The following is a 20,049-nucleotide window of genomic DNA, read 5'->3' as shown; positions in this document are numbered from 1 at the left end:
TTGTCCAAGATGCCAGAGTTTAGACACAAAATGACACGAGTCAAGTTCTTTCTTCTCAAGTTCTTGACACATGTTGACATATGGTGGCATATATAATTATCTGTTTCCCCATTTGTTATGTAATGTAGTCTAATTAGAATATTATACTAGATTTATAAATAAATAAATAAATCATTGCATTCACTGCAGCAGCAGTTTGTCTCTTGTGTACTTAATTAAAAAAAAAGACGCACAAAGCTTCTGTCATTCACAACACGTGACCACTGGACAAAATGTGATCATTTTTGAAGTTGATGAAGTTACCGAGCTGCTGTCATGTGTGAGCCTGATGATTCTGACTGATGGACGCGCTGAGCAGCTCACAAACGGAAAGACTGTTGTGGTGTCTAACGGTGCGTAGCAGCTCGTACACAACAAGCATGTGGACAGACTGAGGTGTTGCTGTGATACTACCAATAGGCGGGACTGTGGCTCTGCAGTGTGATTGCGAGCTGCACAGCTGGAACGTGAACAGGAGGCTGGCACGCGGGGCCGACCGCGACCAGATGACTGAGCTCAGCTGCGTCCGCCGCTCCGGCACACACACATCCACAACTGAGAGGACTTATAGCGTGTTGTAGGGTTAATGAGCCGTAGAATTCCCGCTTAGCCTAAACGAGGGGAGCGCCAGCGTTAACTCCGAAGAAGGATCGGAGTGTCTCTCTTCTGATGAGTTCCTGCGGGTTTCGATCGTTGCCGCCTCTCACCGCAGGACCTGGTGTTCCCACTTGGTAACCCTAACGGGCGTTTAAGAGTTCGGCGGAGCTGGTGATGTAACGCTTTTCATCTCGGCGCTCACTCCACAACTGATATCACTGTAGCCTCTCCTCTCAGAGCATGGGGCCCTTCAAACTCTGAAGGTAAGAAATATGTCATAAGTCGTATGTTGGGAAGAAACTGAGGCAGCTTGAGTTCATTTTTCATTTTTACGCATGACGGGTCTCAGATATACTTTTTTTAAAATTTAAATCTGCCACAGCGAAGTGGTACTTGCCTGTTTTGTGTTAAAAATGTAATCACTTGATCAACTGATACACATCAGTGTGATGTATTGCAACAGTGGGGAGGATTATGCATGGACTTGCCTGCTTGCATCAATCACAGCAGTCTGATTATTTCATGTTGACTCATTAGGGGTTGTGGTTCATGGATGGGCTTTGTACTTTAAGTACAAATTACTCACAGCTGTTGTGAAAGCTGGACTTGAAGAAGCTATGTGTAGGATCCTACAGTTGTCAGCTACATCCACTAGTTGAACAGTGTTAATGATGCTTACAGAGCACAGACACCAGCTCATTGTTGGTGAGGCAGGTTCACTGTCAGTTTGTCTACCCAGCTCATAAACAACCAAATGACTTGGTGGCTGTGCAGTGGAATGAATGCAAGAATACATTAGCTTCATTAATAGGCCACATAGTCCAGGCATAATTAGCGTAACAAGATCCTCAGGTGCTCAGAGCTGCAGCAGCACTGATCTGGATCCATCACAAATAGAATTAACATTTTTCAGGAAGGAGGAGCAGAGCAGAGGAGGACAGAACGCCTGTTCCTAAAATTAGACCGAGGGAGTGGCAGGGTCTCGATCCTGCTTTCAGTTGTGGGAATGATGGCAAACAGAAGTCTGTTGACATCCAAAGTTATTGCTTGACCAGTCCGGGAGGAGGGAAAACTCAATTTGAAACCTGTGGCTTCAACCCTGACACGTCTTTCATGGCTCAGAGCTTGCCGAGCTGTCCCCCAAATTACACTCACACTGACTTTCAGGACCCATGGCGGCTCTGCTAACAACCAATGAACACCTATGTGTTGGTGAGAATTTGCAGTGACTGGAAAGTAACACCCAAGGCCACATCGCAGCTTATTGTGATTCAGCCTAGGCTGCTGATTTAAACAAAGGAGAGTTCAGGCTTACCTTGCTCATTTTATTTTCATTCAATCAGTCCTCTCATTATATGCTCTCTTATACAGGCTGCAGTTGTCTTTTACTGTTCAAGGTTCAAGTTGAATTTTTTCCCCCACCGCCCTCAGACCAGCAGGGATTACGAGGCATCTTTGAGCGTCGGGGCTGCTGATTACTTGCTCTGCAGCTCCTTTGCTGACTTCACTCCTGCCTCATCCAGCCGTGTTTTGGTGTCAGACCAGTGGGATTTGACTTGTAAGCTGTGACTGGCTGCCTGTCTGGACATTTGAAAGTCTTAGCAGCTGGAGTCGAGCAGGGGGCAGAAAAGTCACTTCAGTGTTTAGAGTGTGGCTGATTTGGCTGCGTGTTGCTGATTAACTTTTTTTTATTTTGAATACCAGACAAGCTTGCTTTGTGTGCAGGGTGCGCACTTGCTCATCCAGATCAGGCATCTGATTCAGGCGATGCAAATGAGGCACACATCAACATCAGCCATCATACAGTATGTGCAGCGCCCACTCACATAAATCTGCCACCGAAGAACAAATCAATAAAACAATTAATTTGAAGTCCATTTAATCAGACTCTGGCTTATTTGATCACCAGATACCTCAAAGTAACCCAGCCTCTGTGATCTCATGTACCCAACAAGTGAAGTGATGCTTGACTTGTAAGATATATCGCTTTAAAAGACAAAGGATTTCAAGGATTCAAAGCATATATAGAATCAGGTAAAATCAAGTAGAGGAGATTCAGAAAAAGCCTCTGCATCTCTATTCCTCCTTTCTCTCCTCTGCTGCCGCAGTGCAATTACTTCAGGCCTCTGGAGTGGCCACCCTTGATATTTAGCATTACTTCCAGCCGCCTCCCCCACCTCAACCTGTAGCGGTGTTGCACTTATCAGGAAAGCCATCCATAATTGGATCCATTGTGAGGGGCTGCTGCTTTATGCCAAAAGACCAACAGCAACAAATCTGGGAGGAGGAAGAGGCGGAGGAGAAGAAGGAATAAACTATCAAGCAGAACAGAGGGACAGAGTGAGGAAGAGGGAAGCAAAAATCGATCTACACAAGAGGAAAATCAAGCAAAGAAGAAAATAATTACAGAGAGCAGACAAGAGCAGCAGAGCAGACACATGTGCTGGATGTTCGCCATCATTGGGTTGCACAGTCCAATGCACTTTCTGCCTCCGCCTGCCCTCCCTATCTCACTTTTCATTAGCTAATCCCATCTATTCCTCCAGAGCCCCATGCACTACACTGCTAATAACCTGTGTCATCCTTTCACGCTTTACCTGCTAGGGTCGCATTCACACTGAGCACGTTTGGAGTCATTCGTTTAAACTGTGACGCATCGTGGGCAAAAACTGCATCCAGGCCCTCCTGAATTCGCAGGAAAGTTTTCCTCAGAACTATTTGTTAGGAGTGTGTTTTTAACATGGAAAAGAATTTAAAGACACACAGCGTAGGCAGAGCTGGAATCAGCTTTGGTTTGACTCCCACTAACTTGGATGACAATAATCTTAAAACTCTGACAATAAAGGATCTAATTTTGAGTGGATGTGACATCTCTATATGCAGACAGGATCATTGCTGATTTTGCCTCTATTAACTATTTCAAAATTGCAAAAAATAAACATTCTACAGTGGTTCCGTTGAGAAAAATAAGAATTACTCTTCGTCAGTTCCCCCCTGTTGTTCCGTCGCAGAAGACATGGGACAGACACCACTTCAAGTCTCATGAAAGGGCACAGACCCTGTAAAATATCAGTCTGTCAATGCACTCTGCTCTCCTCACCTTTAAAGGCATAGCTGGAGTGCAGAAGGGAGATGCAGAACCCAAGGGGGAGACACAGGAGGGGATGGTTGGGGAGGGAAAGTGTCGGACCTGAAAAGCTATAAATCAAGCTGTGGCTGGAATTAAATCAGTCAAGGCGAAACACAGTAGTGGGTGAGCCTGGTGGGAAGGAGGATCGAAACTCGCTGGTGCTGTATCTTAGCCAGTGATTACTAAAGGCAGTGAATTAGCAGGTGGTGATTGCATGATTGCGATTAGTTAAGGTTTCAGTTGACTGATCACTCTGTGTAACAGGTGTTAGGTGTGGCTTATTTCCAGAAAGGGAATCAAAAAATGACTGAGTGCAACGCTTGTGGTGTCCCTGCACCTGCAATCAAAAAAAGTATATTCATTTCTTTACCTTTGTTTTCATACTCCGTCTGTTTGCAGTCTATAATCTCCCACACTTTTTATCTGAATTTGCATGATGAATGGTGTATTATGACAGGAAATTGTGGGGTTTGTGGTCTCCTCAGGGATGTGAGCTGTTTTAGGGAGGAAATTCAACATAAACAGGAACTAGCCAGAGCTAATGCTGTTAAAAAAGCCTGTGGGGGTAATGAAGAGGCTGGTTGGGGAAATGTGAAACTGCCTGCATTCACACATGACATGAAAGTAGTTCAGAATGACTGATCTTTAAAACCACTGTATAGCTCAGTGAGCAAAACTCTGACAGGCAGGAGGAAATGAAGCAGATAAACACTGTGCAGAGAACAAATTCGTCACCAGACGTACAATGCCCTGTTCTGCAAGCCACAAGCATTACTTAGAAATCTAGAATTTGTGAAAATCAAAAGATTCCACATCACATTACAGCCTAACCAGAGGCTGTTTTTGGGTGGATGTTAGCTGCAGCTCCACAGTCGTATGTCCGCTGTCTCTGGCCTCTGCCTCCTAATTGGCACTAGACAAAATAATTTGGATCTTCAATGTAGATTGTATTTTCTTTTGGTGACTTCCATGTCATGGTTTCTTTAAATAACTGCAGTTTGATTTGCTTGACTTAGAAGAAATTGTTGGAAATTTCAGTCATTTGCTTTGTTGTCCATTTTGATTAGAAGATGGATATCACTCTCATGTATGTATGGTAAACATGAAGCTGCAGCCAGCCTCCAGTTATCTTAGCTTAGCATAAAAACCTGAAATACTTTTACCATGCACCCAGTGGGGACTCCAGGAAGATACTGGTCCCAATTGTTGTTTTGAGTTGTTGTTTTTAAGTCTTGGTTTTTGTACAGATTAAACACACAATTTGTAAACTGGTTAGCTTTAGAGTTTCTGGTTGTTAGATTTTGTTGCATTTGGATAGGGCCAGGCTAGCAGTTTCCCTTTGTTTCCAGTCTTTATGCTAAGCTATGCTAACTGCTGGTTGGCTCTAGCTACAAATTTTCTGTAAACACGAGAATAATATTAATCCTCTTTGCTATCTCGTGACAAGAAAGTGAATTTAGCATATACCAGAACGTCAAGCTTTTCCTTTGAACCTGGAAAAAAGTGGAAACAGCTAGCCTAGTGAGTAGATACTCTAGTCTACACTAAATTATTTTGAACTAACTGGCTGCTGGAAGTAGCTTTCTATTTAGTTTACAGGCATAAGAGTGGTATGTCCTCACCTAAAGCTCTCCACAAATTTGTGAATAAGCATATTTCTTAAAATGTAAGAGTATTGCTTAAGTTTGTGGTAATAGGACTTCCTAATTCTTTCCTCATTTTATCATTTTTTTTCATAAAGCTGATGTCTGATAATACAGTCTTTTGACAAAGACTAATATTTCAGATTACAGTACTGTCATTACATGGAATTGTTCACCCGAAATGAAATACCCTGTAACAACAGGAAGTGAGATTCCTGACATCAGCATTACACAAAACCAGAACATGAACTCTGACCGAGGCATGTTCAGAAATTAATAGACGGTTGGTAGAAACTGCCAGGGTGTTCACTGCAATACACAAACCCTAATGTGCTATTGCAAAAGATGATGTATCATCATTTCCTCTTTTAAACAATCCACCATGTGGCCTCATCTTTCACTCATCACACAGCAGGTTATGTGTGTGTGTCAGTGAAATAACCGACAAAACTTATCTAAGAATCAGTACTAATAACACTTAAAAAACAAATTTGCTGCATATGAGATAATCTGTAACAAGAGTACACTTGCCACATTTCACACACGGATACCAACACACCCTTCCGGTATTTGTTATGAAGCAAACTTTCACATCTGGTAAAAGGACATAAGTTTGAGCAGGAAGCCCCAAAACAAAGCAGTAAAAACAGTGTGACACAATGATACATTGTTGTGTTTGAGGGTGGGGTGGGGGTGGGGGTTGGGGGGGCGGGAGGCAGATATTATAACGGCACATGGGATCTGCAGGAATGCCCTTCTCTGTTTCACACATGACACTTTTCATTTGAAGTCAGAAAGTTGAGATGTGAGATATGAGATTGTGCCAGATGTGGAACAGGATGCGTGACTTTTTTCGTTTTGGAGGACATAATGAAACGTTACACTCTGGCAGCTGCTGTATCCCAGCAAGACATTGTGAAATCTACATATTTCTCTCCCTTGCTTCCTTCTGTTATTTCAAGATTAAGAAAAGTGCTGCTTGCCCCCCCTTACACAGTATTAGCAGGACTGCTTCCATTTGCTTTGAGACACATCCTAGCCGAATTAGTTTCCATGTTGTGTGTTCCATCATTATTAACCCTGCCTATTTGATCTCCCCCCTCTTCAGCCAACAATCTTTTTAATATTTGAGCTGAAGCGAGGTAGAGTACACTCTCTTTCTGCCTCCCAGTCTCTCTCTTTATCCCCCCCTCCTCCCCTTCCCTCCCTAAGGAGCACTGTAGCTGCTAATCTCAGTTTGCAGCCGGTGCCTCCCCACCGATGTGGCATTCTGCGTGTCCAGGGAAAAGGAAATGTTTCCCTTCCTGCTCTCAGTACCCTGCAGTCTGTAAATAGAGCCTGCCACCAGCCGCTCTGTAGGCCCCTCTGGAGAACTATATCTGTCCCATCATGCAGCACCCTTGCTACAACTTCCGGAAACAAACTAGGGGGTGTTGGGCAAGAGATAAGGGTGGTGTGTGTATAATGTGAAGAACTGGTGTTTGTATATGTTTCGCAGTCTTGTAATTCTAGCCACATGGCCTCACAAGGACAGAAAGATAAGATAAAGCTCCAGAATCAGGATTACCGCTCCTCACTTGAGAACCTGGGGTTAAACTTTATATGATAATCATTTTCAATCGCTCTCAAGAATAATAATAATATTTGCCATGCAAAGACGGTCTGCCTCTCCAAGACTTTAAACTGCATTTTATACCATGTGCCACCAGGTTGGATTTCTTGTGGGAAATGTAAAGCGTTTTGAGTTGCTACTTGTGGCTGTTTGCTGCTTCACAACTAAAATGAAAAGTGAAATCCATGGTAAAATGGGGTAACAGCAGGGAATGGGCAGTTAGAAAACAAACTTCCTCTGTGACAGGAAGCAAAGAGATGTGTGACAGATGTGGTCTTTCATTTGTCATTTTTGGAAACACAAGCACCAACTCTACCACTGGTGTGAGAACGAGGCCAAATGTGTTTTCACTATTAAGAGTATTTTAGTCAAGTGTATATCATGACATGGTTAAGTGACAGCGCCAACATGCTGATTTTTAGCTAACATGTGTTTATCATGTCCATCATCTTATTTTAGGGTGTAAGCATCCTAATGTTTGGTAATTAGTACTTAACACTTACTCCTGAGGTATTGGACAAATTGTTTTGACCTGATGGTGGCTCCAGATAAAAAGTAAGGGGATCACAAATGTTATTACAATTCATCTCCATGGGAAGATGAATATCTAGCAGATTTCAAGGCAATCCATCCAATAGTCGTCCAAACATCTCACTCTAAACTGCAGTGATCCCTTAACTTTTCCTCTGGGTGGCCATTACATGTATCTTAACTGCCATCCCTAGAGCACTGCCACAATGCTGGTGGTAGGAGCTTTTAACATGTTTGCGTTGCAGAGTTAACAGAGAGAATGAATGCACCTACACCTTTTTGCTCATGACCATTAGCTATGAAAACATCAATCAAGCTTGTTTTACCCAAATGTCAGTTGGGAGGGTGTGAAACTAAATCAATGGCTGTATGGAGATTGTGCATTAGCTTGGGGTATTTACTAGCATGGAAATGAGCCCATTATGGGAATATCAATAAGAGGATAGATATCGTTATCTGCTTGTCAGTGTCTTATCATCAATCAATGCCAGTGTCGATTTTAAGACATGAAAAGGCAATGAAGATTTATATAAGAAGCTGGCTTCCCTATAATGTGTGGGCTTTGTGAGAAGCTATATTTAACATGAAAAGAAAAGGCATGTGTCCACAAAATGGTTGACTTTACTGTATAGAGGTAGATAGGTATTTAAGAAATCTTATAGTAAAATATTTGAAGTAAATCTGTATAGAAGACTTGCTGCTATTCTGTGATTTATATCATGCTGTACAATGTTTTATCATTCTGTCAGACAAAAAGAGGCTAAGATACCCTGGGTTTTAGTCCCATGTAGAGGTCATAGAGTCACAAGTTCCTACATTTCCCACAGCACAACTTGATAGCGTCTTATAACATCATCTAGGTTATTTTTTTCAAGCGTTGGACTGTTCCCTCCAGAGCCACAGATGATATTAAACAGCTGGGTAGTGCTTCTCATGACAAGATAACAGATAATGTAAGTAATTGTTAGTTGTAGCCCTGTGTTTAACTGCCCCATGTCACCAGCTGTGGTCAATTTAATACACTTCCTTGAATATGTATGTGTATATAAGCGCTGTTACATTATAGAGTCATAAACAGTTTTCATGTTTCTTCGTGGCTGTAATAGTGGAAATAAAAAGGGACAGTGAGAAGGTGTCGGTCTTTGTTTAGCCAGAGGATGTGACATTTTCATTGCCCACTAAACCAGCAGCACACTGCAGATTCTGCATGGCCAGGATTGACCAGGCACCCGTCAACTTCCCTTTATCCCTGCTGCGCCCCATCCCACCCCCTAATCTGCCTGATCGATGGCCCTGGATCGTCGTCACCAGGCAACCAAGGATGACACCAAAGCTCTCACAGTGTGTGCTACCTAACAATCAATCTACTGCTTCACAGCTATAGACAGAGTATCAAAAATCGGACTGGGTAAAGTACTTAAAGAATGGCTAGAGAGACAGAGGGGGGGCGGGCAACAACTTATTAAGGATAAATCTGTCTCTGAATTCTTCTGAAAGCCCAGATAGAATTGTTCTCCGGGTCACGACAAAGAGCTCCTGTCAGCGGGATGATGAATGGTGTATTCGACTGGATGGTGAGACGGTATCATCACGCCGCAGTGCCAGACTAGACTCAGTTAAATGCAGGCTCATCCTTTGCACAGGTGGCACAGAAAAACACCCCTGCCTTTCATTTTTTTCATTTTTTTGTTGTCCAGGGTAATGCCCTCTGAGGGATGGATACAGTAGGGCCTTGCATCTTCGGAGAAAGTAGGTTTTATATCCTCATTCGGCTCTTGTGGACAGACTGTTCTGACCTGAACGGTAAAAATGACGAACTGAAACAGATGCTGAGCAGCTCAGATCTACAACTCTCATCAATAATAATGAGTTTGGCAATAATAGACTCCAAGGCCACTTCCCTTCCTATCATATTTATGAGATGTGAACTGAGCAGTGGTATCTGTTCTGGGAGAATCTATGCTGAGATGTTGCATTAGAATTATTGCTGAGCTAAGAGTCACAGGTCTGGGTTTTTTCATCTTTGAGGTTTCATAGTTGAAGCGCAGCTCTATGGCTCTGACTAACTTCCTGTGGTGACCTTAGCACCCCCTCAGGAACTTTCATGTCTATCTATAGAAATAGCACATCATTTTGATTGTGGCACTCTGCTATTTCTTAACACTTCATTACTCAATGATCTGACCATATAGGCACAGATTTGAAGTTTAGTATTTCACTCCTTTCTCCTCCTCACCATAGTGGCTTTCACTCACTCTTGCTCCACTGATTATGATTTATGATGATTGAAGCTGTAGGTTTATACTTCCCCCTCTTCCCCCTTCTTTTCCTTTCCCTCCATCTCTTTAGAAATGTGTGTGTGCGCATGTGTGTGTGTGTGTGTGTGTGTGTGTGAGGCTGAGACAGCTTGTGAAGCCTGTAATTGAGTGTGTCCGCCCACCGCGTTGCAGCAGAGACAACGCAGTGGAAGGCTTCATTGTGTCAGGGACAATGGATACATACACACACTCATCACACCCTTCTCACACTCTGCCACAGAACCACAACACTGAAGAGCCGTTAGTCGATGCAACAGCGGGGTGGGTTGTTTTGGATTTTATGGCCTAACTTGGTCAAACGAGCATAACGTCATTGTTACCAAAATATCCACTGGTGTCTTTTATCTCCTATTTTACCACTTGATCAAGCTGTAGCCTATATAGATGATAGGATTAGTGTATTTTACCTCTTTAACCACAATGAACGCATTTAGGATTAGAGCAAAAAATCGTTCCCCTCAGGCCACCCTTATTCTTAAACCACACTTATCTATTCTGTGCACGTGCGCTGCGTGTAGAGACGTAAATATATATGTTTTGAAAGTGTGATTGCACATTAAGCCGTCCAGTGAGCTGCTTCTATGGTTCCCTGTTGTGACAACTTCCTCAATCATCAAGAAAAATACCAGTGTACTTTTTTATTTTCATTGGACCATGTCAGCAACTGATAATACATTGTGGTTTCCTGGTGTGTGTTTGTGGCTTTTTTTTATCAGTTGTTCAGGCAAACCATATTGAGGTCAAAGCTATTGTCTGAATGTTGTCAAATTGTCAGTATGAGCTTATTTGTATGCTAACTTTGCATCGGTGCACGCATGTTAGCCACATCTGTCTAAGGGCTCCAAAGTTCACAGTCATAAAGCAGGGATGGATGTGTAAATGTAAATTAGGCTCCTGAAGTCTGAAGACCAACACAGGTAACGATATCACTTGAACTGAAACTGCCAGTGTTTTAAATTTGACTGAGTGATGTAAAAGGTGTTCATACTTGAGGTTAAGTAGCAGGAGTGCAATATGAAAATACGCAATTACAGGTCACGCATGCTGGTATTATCAGCAAAATGTAAAAAGTAAAAGCAGTCAGAATGCAGCAGGTTTTCATTACTGATGTAGTAAGCAGCATTTAAATGTAACTGAAGAGGAGCTAAGTTTATGTACTGTTATGTACTGCATCAAATTTTATAAACTGATAATATGTTTTATATGTTAAATCTTAATCTGCAAAGTAACTAGTAACTGTAGCTGTCACAAACATGGAGTGGAGTAACATTATTTCCTTCTGAGATGTAGTGAAGTAGAAGTGAAGAAATACTCAAGCAGAGGTACCTTTAAATTGTGTAAATATACTTAGTTACATTACACTGCTGACTTTCATGCCAGATTTTAGGGCTGGGTATTGACCCTTATAAGTGCTAACTTATCTAAGCCATAACTTTGCCAATTATATTCTGTATGGCTGCATGTGTCAACATTAGGAAGCCAGAAAGGCATTGTTTTGTAATCATTATTCAGTTATCATATCAGCTGTATACAGTGTCTAAACAATGCCTGACCCTATATTTCTCAGCATCTTAGGACACAACAAAAACATTTAAACTCTCCACCGAGAGCCGGACCAATTAAATTGTGCTCCCTCAAGCAGAACGAGTTTCAGTGCAGGATATGCACACACTGACACCCCAATTAAATTTAGCAGAAAATACCATCACTCTCTATGTGTAAAGAGCCACGGACTATCTCACTCTCACTCACAGTGTGGAGCAGCATGCAAAGCAACTGACCGCACAACTATTCCAAACATGCAGCGACAGACACTATGAATTTCATTTTCTCTCTCTTTGCTTCATAATGACTCTGTTTTGCTCCCCTTTGATCCTTTCTTTTCATCTTCTTCTGTGTTCAGTGAGAGGCACGAGAGTCAAACCAGACAGAGGGAAACCAGGGGAAAGACAGAGAGGACAGGAGCGATGGAGTCCATATTATCGGAGCAGTCGGCCACAGTGGACGAGCTGGTGGAAGCGTGCATCAAAGCCTTCGGTTGGTCATTTGAACATCGTTTCTTTGTTATAAATAATTAGTTCTATTCCAGAGTGACTCAATAAAACTAGTCTCAGTTCATTTTTACATCATATTTTCAGAATTTTTATCTGAATTATCTGAAATTTAGGAAATGTCTTCTGAAGAAATGTATTGTGATATGCATGTTGGTGATCAGGCAACGACTTACAGACTGACTACCACAATAGATCCACACTAACTGATAGCAGGTGATAGTTGCACTACATAGCTTCTTGTTGATGACAGGCACCCTATTTTTATGTTTCAGATGAGAAGGGCACTTTGAAGGATACTTCCTTGGTCCGCATGTTCCTCATGATGCACCCATGGTACATCCCTTCAGCAGACATGGCTAAGAAGCTGGTGCTCAAGTATCCTTCACTAGGAATATATTCTGTGTTTGTCCATGAATATTCCCTTATATACTTATATATATATGTATATGTACTTTATATGCACATGCTCACAGAGACACTGAATCAAAGCCAGATCCTTTGTAGGGCTTGGGGATAGAAATGATTTTTTAGCACACCATGTTGTGTATGTCTTTGCTCTTAATCTGAATAAGATGTAAGACAGAGTTGTTGTAGTCTGGAAACTTTTTGTGAAGCGTTTTCCCAGAAAATTTGCAGCAAAGTTTCTCCTTGATTTGTGGTTCAGATCTCAAGAGGAGAGCTGCACCGCTGAGCGCCGAACAAGAATATGCCACCTTGTTAAGTAATAAACTCTCTTGTCTGTCTGACTTTTATCCCTCCAGTGCTTCTCCCGTCTGAACTTTGGTCTTTCCAACTGTCATCTCTTATTCTTTCTACCCCTCCTTGTTTTTCTCTAGCCATGTCTTCCTAATTATGGATTTTACTGTTTCCAGTTGAATAGTGACAGTAGCGTGTCTCATGGAAGCTGTATTTTTGGAGAGAAAGTCACTCTGTAACACCATGTTAAAAGATTGGGTTTAAACTTAGTGTTGGCAACAGTCACATTATCGTGTAGATGTAAACAAGTCTCTCTTCCTCTAGTTTTCTCCGTATTTTTCATCCTCTCTCTTTCCCTCTAAAACCCTTTGTTCTGCTTTCTAGGTACTGGATCTCTGAGTTTCCAGCAGAGTTCAATCTGAACCCGGAGCTGGCAGACCAGATCAAAGACTATAAAGACCTCTTGACCACCGAGGGCAACGCGAGCCAGAGTCAGCTCATTGACCTCGACAGTGTGTGAGTGACTCGGCTGCTGAAAGCTGTGTGGACTGTTGACAGCGTGAATGAATGTTTCTGTCTGTGGGTGTTTATGTCAGCGTGCCCTTTTATTGCTTGTTCTCAGACATTTGCTGAGCTGTGCAGGGTCAGTGACTTCTCCTTTTCCCATAAAGACCATTTCTCTGTGATATACAGGGAATAGGGAAATTAATTCTATAGAAAGTTGGAAAGATTTAGTTACTTCATGTTTTACAGGGCTTGTGTGTTTTTATTATTCTGTGAACTATGTGATGCTATTTTTTGTCATAGCTTTGCTTTGATATCCAACACCACTATAAGTGCAGCTCTAACCTGAGCAAGGCTTGTAAAGCTGATCCTCATAATCTGTCATGGTATCATTCCAAAACACCTAACGAGGAGAAAACTTCTTATAAAATATGCTAGATTTTTTTTTATGTGCCTTTTTGTCCCTGTCAGGCCGTCATATAAATGGAAGCGGCAGGTGACTCAGCGTGTCCCATCAGTGTCCAAAAAGAGGAAAATGTCCCTGCTCTTCGACCACCTCGACTCCTGTGAACTGGCAGAACACCTGACCTACCTGGAGTACAAATCCTTCTGCAAGATCCTGGTCAGTTTGACCACAGCGGTTGTTGCTGTGTATCTAGTGTGAAGTTTACAGCTCTGAAATTCCTTGAATTCTTAAGAAATTCAGTGTTTACATGCTGGAAGCACACTGTAGTTGCTAAGCAATAGAGGTTAAAATGGACTTTTACTGGCAGTAATTATATTTATCGTCTGGAAACATTTGTTATTTTGGGAAGCAAAGGCAATGACTGTGTTTGTGCTGATTTAAATGGTAGACTTTTTTAGATAATTTATTCAACTGTGGTGGTGTTGGTGGCAAGATGGGGGCAGTGGTAGTGATTTGTCTTGGATTGCTATTTGTTTCTTTTCTAAAAGGAATTCTGACTCAGTGTAAAACAGAAGACAACAATAAATAGAAATAAATGAAGCATAGCCTACTGGTCCAAATGTGCTATAATGACAGATTCCTGCTTTTAGAGGTGAAAACAAAATCTGTTTTTACTGTATTTCTCAGCTTAATGATTAATCAGTCAGTGAATCAGCCAATTGAATGCTTTGTTATCCACACTGCTGCCTTCAAGGAATAATTCAACATTTTGGGGACTATGCTTTTTCACTTTCTTGCAGAGAGTTAGATAATAAGCCTTATACAACTCTAATGTAATGTATGTGACAGCTTAGTTTAGCACAGAGAGTGGAGAGAGGGGGAAACAGAGAGCCTATCCAAACAAGAAATAGCTCAGGGTGTAGCCCCGCATAGAATGATGAATTGTCATTTTTACACTTTGGTTTTTCTATGGACTAAACATGTTAATCAGTTAGCTTTAGCGATGCTGGTACCTGGATAGAGCCAGGCTCTCTCTTTTCCCCTGCTTTTTCCCTGTAGTCTTTATGCTATGCCTCTAGGCATTTATTTACAGAAGTGTTGCACTTCCATAAAACTGCTGAGACATATCTAAAAAAAATCAAAGCAGCAGCCTGAGATATCTGGGATTTTCTCTCTTTTGTTAGATCTGCCTCTTTAGTTGTGTTGATTCGTCTGAAAGTGGATTTCAGTTTTTTTTTTTTTCTTTTGTCCCTCATATCTAAAATTAGGACATGTCCCTCTCTGGGGATATGACTGCCATACAGCATCAGAGTCATCAGAATTTATAAAAATACTGGGATGTGCCCAAGTTGTAGTTTTATTTCAAATAGATGAACTCAAAGTTGTATGTATGTATGTAAAGTTGAATGCTCTACTTCTCCTTTTTAGTTTCAGGACTACCACAGCTTTGTGATGCACGGCTGTACGGTGGATAACCCCATCCTGGAGCGGTTCATCACACTCTTCAACAGCGTGTCCCAGTGGATCCAGCTTATGGTGCTCAGCAAGCCCACCGCCCAACAGAGATCTGTCGTCATCTCCCACTTCATCAGAGTGGCACAGGTCTGTCTGCCCGGGCCCGGTGCGGCTGTTTACTGTGAAAGTTTTAAGACAGGGCAGTGTTAGGGTGGCTGTTGCGGGGCTCAGGGTGCATGATGTAGCAGACTGATAGGAGATGAGTGCCTGGGACCAAAGAGAAAGAAAGAAAGTTAAAAGGTGAATTAAAGATTAAACCAAGAGATGTGGAGAGAAGGGGGAAAGTCACAATGGCTTTGATGACTTGCACACACACACTCACACACACACACACACACACACACACACATACATAAGACACCATCATTTCCAATCAGGTGGTGCATATTGTGGGAAAAAGTGAATTTAATTTAAAAAGGCTTTGGAGGTATTAACGTGTTAAGATGACTACTGAGAGCTCTTTAAGATAATGCTGCTGTCAGCTTGCTCCATTTCCAACAGCAATAAAGAAAAACAGTCCTGTTTTAGCTGGTTGGTGATGCTTTTTTGGCTTTATCCAAATGCTTTAATGGGCCTAAGGGGTTGTAAAATTGCCTGAAACAAGGGAGGAGCATGTAAAGCTTCAATTTATTTGAAAGAATGAAAATCACCTAAATTTGATATGCAAGGCTTTCACAGTTAAACAATAAAAAATAATAATTCCCAACAGGAAAATTTGCTCTTTGCTGCAGAGTTAGAATATGAAATTAAGATACAGTGTATCATAAATTCATTATACAGGGTGTAGACTTCCTGTCGGCTAAAAATTCAATGATGCATCTTACAATAGAATCACTGGTGAATTTCTGCAGGTGACATGAGTCACAGCTGCATATGAAATCTCTGATACAGAGAGAAATAAAAAAAAGTGTGGTTCATTTTGGACAAAATGTTCCATTTATTCGACTTTTTGAAACAGGAGAGATCTGTAGAATTTTTGTTTATTTCTCGCCATAAGAAAGATTAAACTGTATATTACTTTAAATCTCCATTTACCCGCATATCCCTTCATTTCTACACGTTTTGACTGAAATCATCTTTGGTCATCCAGAGGTCAAGATGCCTCTAATCCTAATCTTAACTTAATCTGATCTCTCCTCGCCAATTCCCAAACAAAGCTGCCAGCTCACTGATTTATATGGTTTTCTGACCATATGTCTGGAGACTGACATCCTTTCACCGCAAAAACATCCCTTTAAATGGCGTCCTGGGCTTCACAGTAATTGATATCATTTCAGCTTGATGTTATCATTTGCGCCTGTCTGCCAGATGGGCTGGGTTTTCTCTCTCTGTGACAATCCACTCATCTCCACTCTGCTTCAGTCGACCATAGAAAGTGCAGAAGATGAATTTTCATCCTAATAGCCTGTAGTGCTCTGCGGATGCATCCTCATTACTAATTGCGAGTCTACTTTGGGATTGTTTTGCTCATTATGAGATGTCTGCTCCTGTTTTCCATTTATTTATCCTTCTCTTCATCTGCAGAGCAAACTTCAGTCGCTCATAATTTATTTGGCAGCGTCTCAGCAGGTTTCTTCACCCCTCTCTGTCAGAATACACCAGTGCACCAACGCCTCAGCAGGGCTCTTGTCAGGGGGGAGCCCAGCAGAGCTCTATTAAGTGTTTCGCACCCCTTGTTACTGAGCACTGAACGGAGTGTCCAGAAGTCATTTCGGTCATTCACACAGAATGGGTGACCGCCCAGGCACATACATCATCCCAGCTGGAAATGCCCTCGTTAATTCTTTGCCAATTTGAAATGCCTCAGACCTTTGGCATTCAGAAACACAGCCCAATTGTGGGCACATGCAGGGACAAAAATCATGTTCATGCCGATTTCAAATGTATTCAGAGGCAGCACAGAAGGTAGCCTTGACATACTTGACATTTCCCAAAGCCCCCCTCAGGGTGTGCTGGTTGTGTTCCATTTCAGTTCCCCAGTAGAAAGCTGAAATGGGACAAATGATTCATATTTATCTGGGGTTTTTTTTTTTTGACTGCAAGGACTTGTGCTATAACTTAAAATGCATAAATGCCCCTTTCATGCACACTGATAAGCTCTAATCCAGTTCTTTTCACAGTATGTTCTCAGTGTATGTGTCCTGTGCCATCTGGTTTTGATAAATGCCCCACATCACCAGTCAGCTGCGTGATAACAGTTGGTTGACAAAAGGATGAACTGCATCTACCAGCCCTATCATACACACATTCGTTATACACCCAGCGAAACTTTTCCCAGGCCTCGCTCACGGCCACATGCACGTGCAGTGTAGCCAAAACCCACTCTGAAAATCCTGCGCTGCCTTCCACACTGATTTACCAATTGATCCCAAAGGGTGTTTGAGCTGAATCAAATGATCCCCTCTGGCGGCCCTCCCACTCAGCCCCCATTGATTTTCACCGAGATGCCAAGCAGGCTGAAGGGCAGCGTGGAGCCCCGCAGAGCGCCATTCACAAAGTGTTAGCTTTACTTTGACACAGACAGGTCAGAACAGTCAGTCATATCTTGGCATATTCAGATCAGGTATGTGGGCTGAAGACTTTGCAGACTTTCCCTACTTACTCCAAAGTCTCCAGTCTCTGGCTTCACCTCCTAAGGATTTTATTTTCCATTGCTGTATCTCTCTGACTCATTCTAAATATTTTTAACCTACACCACCCTCTCTCTTTCACTCTCCATAAAATCCTGTTTGGTAGTGGCATACACGTTTACTCACTATCTTCCCCCCTCAACCCTTAATATTTCCCCTCTCTCCTTTTCCAGAAGCTGCTGCAGTTGCAGAACTTCAACACACTGATGGCGGTGGTGGGCGGCCTCAGCAACAGCTCCATCTCTCGCCTCAAAGACACGCAGGCCCACATCAGCGCAGAGACCAACAAGGTGCAGCAGTTGCTTCTGTCCTCTCAGCCGTCACTGATCTATTTCTGGCATCCACATTCAGACACAACCAGACAAATTCAATTGCATGCAATGCATTTTAGCTAACAAGTGATTTTTAATCTTGATTCACTAATCCACATCTCTGCTGTGCGAGCTGCCAAGCTCCTTATCTCTGCCCATTACTCCTACACAGTGGCTTTTTAAAACTATGAATTTGAGCCATGTGACTGCAAAGTTGAATGCAACAGTTGGGAGAGTTACAGTGTCTTGTCAGTTATGTAAGTCCATCTGGAGCAAAGTTTTCCTGAATGCTTCTGATCATTCTAAACAAATCTCTCTTTTGACAGTGTCTGTATTTCCTGCCAACTCTCATCCCATGTCCATCCTTTCTTTTTTTTCATCCTCCTGCATTCACACATCTACAGGTTTTTAACAACCTTATTGAACTGGTGACATCATGTGGGAACTACAGCCAATACCGCAAGCGCTTCTCCGAGTGCTCTGGCTTCCGTTTCCCCATTCTCGGCGTGCACCTGAAAGACCTGATAGCCGTGCACGTGGCGCTTCCAGACTGGGCAGACAAAGAGAAGACACGGGTCAACCTGGCGAAGACCCAGCAGCTGTACGCCATCCTTCAAGAGCTGGCGCTCATTCAGACCACACCGCCTCACGTGGATGCCAACACAGACCTGCTCAACTTGCTTACGGTGGGTGCAGAGACTGAAAAGATTTGTGTATGTGCAGAATCCAAGCTAAATGTTTGGCTTGAATTAAAGATGTTCCCCACAAAGAACAGTGTGTGCCAGGCAAAATCAGGTCCTTCATCAGGTGCTGTGAGTTTGCTATTCATCAGAATACAAAAGCATTCATTAACCACCCAGACAGCAGTGAAGTAGGAGGGAAAACTTTGAGAGGGATGAACACTTTGTGTCCAGGCAGTGTAACAGACAGCCTGTTACACTCAGACAGACTGTACTGTAGCCAGCATGGACAAAATCTGTGTACAGACAAAGCCTGGAGATTAAATGTAACTAACGTATTCAAAGCACGAACATCCAAGCTCAAAGCATTCAGATGTCCTGAATGATGGTCACAACAGCCAATACATCACTGTAGATATAAACAATATGCTGCTAGAAAAACATTGGCCATGTTGAAAATGACAAGAAAGATGCCATACTGACTTCTTATCTTCTTTCAACTTATTTTATCAATAAACACTGGTTCAAATTATGTAGGTATATGATAATACATTGATCATTTTTGAAATAAGATGAACTCAGACTAAATAGATAAATTAACTAATAAATTATTAACACATTTTAAGGGGTATGAGATGTCCTGGAGCCTACATCTCCCATAATGCAGCTCTCTGCCATCTGTTATGCTCCCTACCCACTTGTTTTAAACCCCACACCTTCAGCTTGTTATGCAGTCTTTCTGTAAACATTTTAAGTCTCGAGCCCAATTCAAGATAACCCTTCACGTAAACTGAACTTCATGTGTAAGATGGGTGCATGAATAAGAAATTAACACTAACATTCAGTAATAAAAAGAGGGTTAAACAATGAATTCACTTCTGCATCTTGGTAACTGTTCTGACATTGTTATCTGCTAGCCAAATTCAGTTGTTTAGAATCGTGCTTTCATCCAGGACAAAGGGTCACAGTCCCTGTTTCAGCATCTCTTCCCTGAACCTCACTGAACTTTAAACTGTTAACCTGCACTGAAACCCCCTGTCTGATCCTGTATGCCGATTAAAGACTAAAGGGCTTTTTGGCTTTGAAATAACCTGAAGGAGGATCTCAGTAGGATCAGTGCTGCCTTTTAAATCTCAACTCTTTTGCAGTAAAGCCTTTTTGCCAAAGAGAACGCATTACTACATTGTGATAGTTCAGTTTTACTGATTTGTTCTGTGTTTTCTTTTTTCTCTTATTTGTGAAGCGCTTTATAAAAAGAGCTATTTAAATAAAGGAAATCAGTAGAATATCAGTACTGTTAAATGATAAAAGCGTTTCTTCAGGACAAGACTCTTTGTCTGAGCTTGACAAAACATGCTCTCTCACTCCTTGTATCGCTCCCCT

The 20,049-nt window shown here is 42.1% G+C and overlaps 1 protein-coding gene and 1 long non-coding RNA gene across 5 annotated transcripts in view; one reads left to right on the top strand and one right to left on the bottom strand.

Moving 5' to 3' along the window:
* Positions 1–321: 321 nt before the first annotated feature.
* LOC108882034 (RAS guanyl-releasing protein 2) overlaps positions 322–20,049 on the top strand; it is a 34,843-nt gene continuing 15,115 nt past the window's right edge. Inside the window, exons 1-9 of one of the 4 annotated variants that reach the window (XM_018674263.2) lie at positions 322–899; positions 11,774–11,907; positions 12,197–12,299; positions 12,589–12,645; positions 13,005–13,136; positions 13,596–13,746; positions 14,959–15,132; positions 17,849–17,965; positions 18,391–18,672. In XM_018674263.2, the coding sequence (XP_018529779.1) occupies positions 11,838–11,907; positions 12,197–12,299; positions 12,589–12,645; positions 13,005–13,136; positions 13,596–13,746; positions 14,959–15,132; positions 17,849–17,965; positions 18,391–18,672 (1,086 nt within the window). In that variant the 5' untranslated portion in view covers positions 322–899; positions 11,774–11,837. Of the gene's footprint in view, positions 900–10,024; positions 10,132–10,639; positions 10,788–11,773; positions 11,908–12,196; positions 12,300–12,588; positions 12,646–13,004; positions 13,137–13,595; positions 13,747–14,958; positions 15,133–17,848; positions 17,966–18,390; positions 18,673–20,049 lie in introns of those variants that run through there. The other 3 variants (XM_018674260.2, XM_018674259.2, XM_018674264.2) reach the window with 3 other exon arrangements.
* The window catches only part of LOC108882038 (uncharacterized), a 113,220-nt gene continuing 108,201 nt past the window's right edge, over positions 15,031–20,049 (bottom strand). The window contains exon 3 of the long non-coding RNA XR_001960727.2: positions 15,031–15,164. This is a non-coding gene — a long non-coding RNA (uncharacterized LOC108882038). The remainder of the gene's footprint in view (positions 15,165–20,049) is intronic.

This window comes from Lates calcarifer, linkage group LG14, assembly GCF_001640805.2.
Source record: "Lates calcarifer isolate ASB-BC8 linkage group LG14, TLL_Latcal_v3, whole genome shotgun sequence".
NCBI classification, from domain to species: Eukaryota; Metazoa; Chordata; class Actinopteri; family Centropomidae; genus Lates; species Lates calcarifer.
This window is presented reverse-complemented; position numbering and strand designations above follow the sequence as displayed.